Source organism: Melanaphis sacchari, unplaced genomic scaffold, assembly GCF_002803265.2.
Source record: "Melanaphis sacchari strain LSU unplaced genomic scaffold, SCAv2.0 Contig74_pilon_pilon, whole genome shotgun sequence".
NCBI lineage: Eukaryota > Metazoa > Arthropoda > Insecta > Hemiptera > Aphididae > Melanaphis > Melanaphis sacchari.
The window spans coordinates 268,549-276,597 of NW_020271531.1; the positions used below are offsets into that span (position 1 = coordinate 268,549).

The 8,049-nt window shown below is 32.8% G+C and overlaps 3 protein-coding genes across 4 annotated transcripts; 2 read left to right on the top strand and 1 right to left on the bottom strand.

The window, feature by feature from the left end:
- The first annotated feature begins 24 nt into the window (after positions 1 to 24).
- LOC112601136 lies at positions 25 to 832 on the top strand. The gene has a single exon (XM_025348583.1). It carries the CDS (start codon positions 515 to 517, stop codon positions 803 to 805), a length of 291 nt encoding a protein of 96 aa, XP_025204368.1. The 5' UTR covers positions 25 to 514; the 3' UTR covers positions 806 to 832.
- On the top strand, positions 745 to 2,229 carry LOC112601134 (putative GTP-binding protein 6). Its single transcript, XM_025348579.1, has one exon. It carries the CDS (start codon positions 769 to 771, stop codon positions 2,200 to 2,202), a length of 1,434 nt encoding a protein of 477 aa, XP_025204364.1. The 5' UTR covers positions 745 to 768; the 3' UTR covers positions 2,203 to 2,229.
- Positions 2,230 to 2,326: 97 nt separating this feature from the next.
- LOC112601135 (KH domain-containing, RNA-binding, signal transduction-associated protein 2-like) lies at positions 2,327 to 7,438 on the bottom strand. 2 transcript variants are annotated; one of them, XM_025348581.1, is made up of 7 exons: positions 7,294 to 7,438; positions 6,176 to 6,294; positions 5,976 to 6,092; positions 5,457 to 5,896; positions 5,291 to 5,361; positions 5,080 to 5,217; positions 2,327 to 2,492 (listed from the first exon to the last, which is right to left on the bottom strand). In XM_025348581.1, the coding sequence occupies exons 1-6, from the start codon at positions 7,436 to 7,438 to the stop codon at positions 5,084 to 5,086; spliced, it is 1,026 nt and encodes a 341-aa protein (XP_025204366.1). In that variant the 3' UTR covers positions 2,327 to 2,492; positions 5,080 to 5,083. The 2 variants fall into 2 exon arrangements, with proteins under 2 accessions (XP_025204366.1, XP_025204365.1); XM_025348580.1 differs by lacking the exon at positions 2,327 to 2,492 and having other exon boundaries at positions 4,963 to 5,217.
- Positions 7,439 to 8,049: the final 611 nt, after the last annotated feature.

Below are 8,049 nucleotides of genomic sequence, written 5' to 3' on the forward strand. Positions count from 1 at the left end.
GATTTTTCTTCTCACGATACCGAATTAATATTAAAATATTTATATTATACTATTATACTATAACACGATATAGAATAAAATTCTAATTCTAATTTTCTTAACTAATAACTTAGTACTATAATAATCAGAATTACGCGGTCGCTCTCCGGTTATCATTGGAGGGAAAAGTTGAACACATCCGTGTGAACGTTATCTACGACAATTTATTATCATTAAATATGATAGCGAAATAGAGGTGAATAGTGAATACCGAATTTTATTATTTTAATGCTACGAAAATTATTTATATTTTAGGGACCTATGGTACAAATTTAATAACACACAAAACGTAGACTGTATTGTGTTGAAATCATCGTCCATCGGATTTGGACGTCGAAGTCAACGACAACAAACTTAAAAAATATCACTTGGTTTTTCTAGAAATTCATTTGGATTCATCTTCGAAGTCTTGTCATTCGTTGGCAACGGATTGCTAGTCAAACGAAATCATAGTGATCGGTCACTGTCGCGTACCATGAACAGAACCAGCGCGACTGCAATCAAAGAACATTACGAAGAGACGCGACCGGGAATTAGCTCGTACTTGGACTGCTTGACTAGATCGTACGGCACAGGTGTGGGCGCGCTGGCGTTCACGTTCGCCGTGGTGCACGTGACGCAGCAGATCGTCATCAAGCGGTTTCCTGCGGTGCGCAGGACCCATTTAGCCGTATCCGCGGTAGCTGGTGTGGTGGCTTCGTACATCGCGGCCAAGGACAAGGTGCGCAAATGCAGGGACTCGTGGGCCGCTTCGCGCGAACAGTGACGGCCGTGCGACGCGGTCGTCTCGTCAGGTGGTACAGTGGAGGCGGTGACGACGGCGTGGAGGACGTTCAGGCCAGAGAGCTGATCGACAGACAGCTGAAACTGGCGCCGGCCGGTGGGCATCAGGTGCTGATCGTCCAGCCGTACATAAAGTGGGGCCCCAAAAAGGACAGGAGTACGAAACCGGACGTCAAGTTGGACGAGAGTCGGTCACTGGTGCGCACCCTGGACGAATGGTCGGTGACGGACACGTTATTGGTCGGCCTCACGTCGTACCGGAAGCACACGTTTTTCGGTCCCGGCAACGTGGACGCGATCGCTCTCCGGGTGGCTCGCGACCGCCGCATCACGGCCGTGTTCGTTAGTGTCAATGTGCTGAAGCCGATTCAACACCAGCACCTGGAACACCGTTTCGGCGTGCCTGTTTATGACCGATACCTGATGGTGGTGCAGATTTTCCGCAGGCATGCCGTTACTAGGGAGGCCAAGCTGCAGGTGGCCCTGGCCGAGCTGCCGTACATCTGGTCGCGGATACGCGGTACCCAGGACGGGTACACAGAGCGGCTGGGCACTGAGGCTGGCCAGATAGCCCTCAGTGGCAAGCTGATGTACGACGACAAGAAGGACTTGCTCAAGGCATACGAGAAGAAGCTCAAAAAGTTGGTAGACAAGCTGAGGAGCCACCGACAACATCTGCGCTACAATAGGTCCAACAAGGACTTGCCCGTCGTCGCCATAGTTGGATATACCAATGCTGGCAAAACGTCACTGGTCAGAGCGTTAACAGGTGATGCGGGTCTAGTTCCTAAGGACTGCTTATTTGCTACACTAGACGTAACCGTTCACGGTGGTGTGTTGCCTTGCAACATGACTGTATTGTATATAGACACCATAGGTTTCATATCGGATATACCTACTAGACTCATTGAACCGTTTGTCGCCACATTGGAAGATGCTATGTTTGCAGATGTCATTGTTCATGTACGGGACATGTCTCACCCCGATGTTGTGGCACAAAAGGCTCATGTAGAGGAGACACTTAAGACCTTAAGTATCAATCCAGACTTGTTGAACAATGTGATTGATGTCGGCAACAAAGTTGATCGTTTAGAGAATATTGAGAATGATGGAAGTTCGGTATTAATATCTTGTACTACTGGAAAAGGTTTAGACGAGCTCAAAAAAAAAATAGAAAGACAAATAATTAAAACTACTGGTAGACGAATTATTAAAATACGAGTACGCACTGGCCGTGATGAATATGAATGGTTAAGGACACACACAGCTATTGTTAATATTGATACAGATGGTGATTATTCTGTAATGGAGGTTATTGTTACCCAATCTGATTTAGATGTGTTTAAAAGTTTGTTTATACGTAAAAATATAAACAATTAATTGTATTGTAGAAAATGTTTTTTATTAAATAAATGTTTACAAATTTTTAGTTAATAAATGACTAGTTTTTATTTTACTAAAACAAAATAATGAAAATTACAAAAAAAAAATAAAATAAAAAATATTTACATTGATGGTCAGTCTTTTTGGTATTAGGATTACATTACCACAGATTAAAAAAATATAAAATCACAAATAATAAAAAAAAAACAAAAAAAATTGTACTCGTTTGTTCAAATTTTGTTACAGGAAAGAATTGACTAATATATATGTAATGGAACCAAATTCTCCTGAAACAAAACAGATATACATTAAAATGGTATTAAGTAAAATACATTTCATGTAGATGCACTAATAAATATTTGAAAAAAAGTATTAATAAAAACGGATCTTTCAAATTATTTTTTATTCTTTTAATAAAACAAATAATACAAAAACGCGTAGTGTTTTTAAATAATTTATATTTATGTATATATTAACAAATTAAATTTTAAAGATGTACCTGTTATTTAAATATTTTCATTCAATTTTGATTTCTTTTTTCCTTCATATTATCGGTGTATTACTGAGTTTATAGTTATTTATAACTTTTGTATGTTATTTTTTTTTTTTTTTTTTGTAAAAGGCAACGAGTTAGTTACAGTAAACATTTGACATTATTAAACTTTAAAACAACTTACCACAATTTTAATATAATTATATTCTTATAATATGTGTTCCTATAAAAATATTATCACTTGCAAGTTAAATATATTATGTATGGTGAAGTGTATTAAACCTCACAATTTTTTTTTTTTTTTTTAAACAAAATTAGAGAGTTATTCTCTAAAATAGGGGTTTCCAAGGCCGCCTGAATCATCGGCAATCAACATGATAATAATTTATGCACTTTTTAGGGCATCACCACTCCTCTTTAAATTGGTTTTCATTTGCTGGAGGTTAATTTATGTCATAAATATCATGGCTATATATATATATATACACTCCTAAAACGATAAAATAATGATCAATTTAAATATTATTAGTTATCATTTATCATGTTTTTTTTTTTATCCAGTGGATGTTTTTCATGGTGAGGAATTAGGTTTGGGTTGTGTAATATTTGGGTGTAAGGATTCACCTGAAATTTTATTATTATCAATTATCAAATTATAAAATATTGTAAGGTTGACGTGTATATATGATATATGTTACAGCTGACGTGCAAATGGTGGTCAATGTTAATATTTGCCAACAATACAAACAGTTATTTACTCATGTAGTCAGACATAATACTTCAAACCAATAAATAAGCAACAATTAAATTATACTAGATTTAATACTTATGTAAGTAGTAATTATAATGTAAAACTGTGGAAATAGAGTAAAAAAATATACACCATTAAAATTGTTATTTTATAGAATTAAATAGACACATTCAATTTGATTATAAATTATAATTGATAACCTCAAATTACTTTCATATATCCAAAACGTGGGGATACAATTTAAAGTATTAACTATTTAAAATGTTAACAAAACCACAATATGCACATCATTAATAACATACATGAATATAACAACTATTTATATCAATAATAGATATTGTGGGTAAATAATATAATATGTATAGCAAAATGAAGTAAATTGTAAATATTTTATTTTATTTTTTAAAAGTTTTTATTTTATATAAATTTTGTTGTACCTAACAAACTACAATATTATTGTAAATCTAAATATCTATCGATAGCATTGGATTACATGTAATCGATATTTTTATAATAAAATGATAAAAAAAAATAATAATAAATAAGTAAATAATAACTGTATAAAACAATAAATACTACAAATATGTTTTTAAATTTATTAATTAGCAATTACATAATATAGAAGTGACAGTTAAAATGAATCCAACGGATCTATTAAGATTTATTGAAACACATGAATATAATAAAATAATAATTAAAAATATTAGTCAATTGGTTTGTTATTATTATTATAATAATCATCAATCATTACTGGGTTGAAATTAAAATTTTTAATTTTATAATAAATCAGCATCTGTAATATTAGCAGCAAGCAACAGATGAATTTTATTTTAAGCGGATTGTTACCTCTGCCACAATAGAATTTTTTTAATAATGCCCTAATGTTTATTATTACTGTTTTTATTAATCATTTAACTAATAAATACTTAAGTGATTGTGTTTTAAATTCTTATAAGTGCAATTTAGTATTAGAAAATAATTATTTGTAGATAAATTTATTTCATTATTTATTTATTTTCTTGATATTATACAGGTAAAGGAAGTCAATTTTTTTTATCAATATTAATAATTATTATTTATTGAATAAAAATATATTGTGGCAGTGGTGCTATCCTTTAGTAACAATGTATGTTCTAAGTATCTATAAAAAGTAATAATCAAAAATACATCAAAAAATTATAAATATATTCCTATAGACAAATTCATATCTAAAAAAAAATAATAAAATAAGTAGCCCAACAATATTTGATATAAAGTTATAATAATAATCTAATCAAGAAGTTTTGTGCAGAACTTGTATTTTAAATTCCATTATACAAATTATATTTATTGAAATTTTATTCCTTACACAATTATGTTTAAATTATAATATTTTATCTTAAGAAAAATATGATTTGGAATTCAACATCCCAACGTAATACATAACTTATTTTTGGATGTACAATACTTTTATATTTTATATACGTATATAAAAAAAAAAAAAATATAAGATTATCTTAATTTGTTTTACTAAGTGGAAAATTATTTTTGAGATAATTATGAAATGTCAAAACATTAAAAAAATTATTCTACCCATTATTTTTCTTTGTTGTCAATAATCATTTACAATAGAAATAGTCCTGAAAAATACCTGATTATTTTTGTCTGGTATATGGAGTATTGCGACCTCCATACCGACTACCTTGATTGCCAGTCGGTTTGGATGGTCCACTACTACCGCCAGTATTGTAGTTTTTCCAGCCACGGCCGCCACCACTTTGAGAATTATCTAAAAACAAAAAAAAGGATAAGTTATAATTTTGAATACAATACTTTACATTTAAACCATAATAGTGTTTTACCTTGTGAATATGAATTTCCTGAGTAATAATCATCATTACCGCCTCCATTGTATGTTGCTACACCACCATATCTATAAAATATCCATTTATTTTATTATCTGATTTAATTGTAATAAATGAATGATTAATTTTAAAAAATGTATTAAGTTAATATGAAATAATTTACCCAGAATCAAAATGAGAATAATGAGATGAACCAGAATCACCATAGCCACCGTTACCAGGATAAGCATTTGATCCTTCCATTGCTGATCGAGCCCTATCCAATATGCTCATTACTTTGGCTTTTCCTGGAACTGGAGCTCTTGGCATACGAGGTGGCTGAGGTGGCATTTGGCGAATTACTGCAGGCGGAGGTGGTGGAGCATGAATTATTGGTCCTGGATGACGAACAGGTGGAGCACCTCCAAATTGTTGCATTTCACGGGCTTGTTCTTGTGCAATTTGATCATTATGATCAGGTATCAAAAACTTCCGAAGTTCTGCAAGCGCATAAGCAAGACGAGCATAAGCTTCAGCAGGAGGGGCATAAGCAGTTACTTGCACATGAAGTTCATCAGCAAGGTGTGCAAATTTTGGGTTTAATGAACTTCTCATTTCATCTTCCTATAAAATATAAATGTTTTAATATACATATTAGTTTAAATACTGATAAAGATAAGTATTATTAAAACTAAACACATACTTTTTCTTTGTTGCGCATTGATCCTTTGCCCAATATTGCCATTTTAGTCATAGTATCTTCTTGGAGACGTTTTAAAGAGTTTCCTTTAGGCCCCAATAGTTTACCAACAAAGTTGAACTGAAAATTTAAAATTAATTATAACATTTCAAAAAATTATATTGGAATATCATTAAAGATTAAAATATGTTAAAAATGAATACCCTTGGGAATTCTTTTGCTGGAACCATAATTTTGGAAGTTAGACGAATAGGTTTATCACTATTTATGTCCAAATAAGCAGATTCTGGTTTGCTATTGGTGTTTTGTGCTCTGGCAATTTCTAGAATAAAAATAAATTGTACATATATCATATTACATAGGTAATTTAATCAAAATGGTATTTTACATGGTTTTTTTTCAAATTTATTAAAATATTATGGTTAACATAATTATTAAAATATAACTTCCTATATAGATGAAAAATTAATATGTTTAAGGATAACTTAAATAAAAACCACAACTCAATTGTGTTTAAGTCAGCTATGTTGTACATGACTAGCTTATGTTGCCATGTTTATAAGTACGGCATTTAAACCGATCTACTTTAATTTAATTTTAACTTCACTGTGGGGAAATACGGTTTGGAAAAATTGGAAGTCAAATATTTTATGACAAATTCTCTAATTTAAATACCATAAACAAGGGTCTGTTTATGGAATTTTATACTATGATTTAAGTTTATAAGTTGAATTTTGAGGAATAAATCCAAGAGTAATAGCCAGTTTGCTTGAAGGAGAAATTTAAAAGTCAGAGCTGTTACATAGAAGCAATATTTTATCATACAATGTTTGAGATTACGTGTTTATAAATAGAGCTGTTCACACCATAACGATAAAATGTCATACAATGCCTCAAAAACTGTTGGATACACTTTAATGTTATAGACGATAAAAATATTATACAACAGTATTTTTGTACAATGAAATATTACTTGTGTATAACAGCCCTTAAACAAATGTTTAAAATTATATCAATTTATTTCACTAAAATATGTAAATGTTACAATTATCTATCTAATTGAAATCTGATTAAAATCTAATTAAAATCTCTTGAGCACTAGGAAAAACATATTTATACCTACAATAGAACGTACAAATTACCTTCTTAGCATAATTTCTTTTTTTTTTTAATGGAAAAAGAAATAGGTACTTAAGATTTCTTGTTACATACATAGGTATGAATAAACTCCAACTGGTAAATAAGGTGATACACATACAATACGACTTACGACTAATAGAGTAAAAATTAATATAGCTATTATGGAATCATGGTAAAATACCTTCGTCGATGAGCTTCATTGTGTTCAAATGAGTGGAAGCGTCCAGAGCATACTTTTCTTTGACAAGGGCCGATACGTATTCATTGGGCTTGGATTCAGTAGACATCTCTCCGTTGGCGCCATCGTTAATTTCGGTCGAAGACATGTTATTCGGGAAACGACAAACACTATGAGCACGGATAGACGGCAAAATAATAATAGATTTACTATCGGCGTGACAAAGATTTGACTTGATGGCTTCCGCGCTTAGTGCTTATACACGAGTCGGTTGCGCAAAATTGTGTTACGAAAAGGCTTACTGTGTCTCGTGCGACGTAATTAAGTGTACAGGACGCAAAACGCGATATACAAACGAAAGAAAAAAATAAAAATGCACTATGTCGAACGACGCGGTTAAGGAGAGAGTTTGGTTAACTGGGCAGTGGGCAAGTAGAACAAGCGTTGAAAATGGCCGACAACACAATGATCCGTGAACGTGAATGCCGTGCCGCACTGCCGCAGTTCGCGAGTAGTAGTGGTGCGACGGGGTGCGGCGGGTTTTAATGGGAGAGCGGGCGAGCGGGCTGCAAGACGCGCGAAACGGTGTGACGCAACGTTTTACAACAGCGATGAAACGTTCGTAAATAATGAAAATCGATACCGCGCGACGGTAACGAAAAGTACCGCCATGCATGTTCTACTCTTATACCTATGTTGGTATAATATCATCCAAGACCGTACGCACTGTGCGGTGGCCAACAGATCGCAGCACCGGTT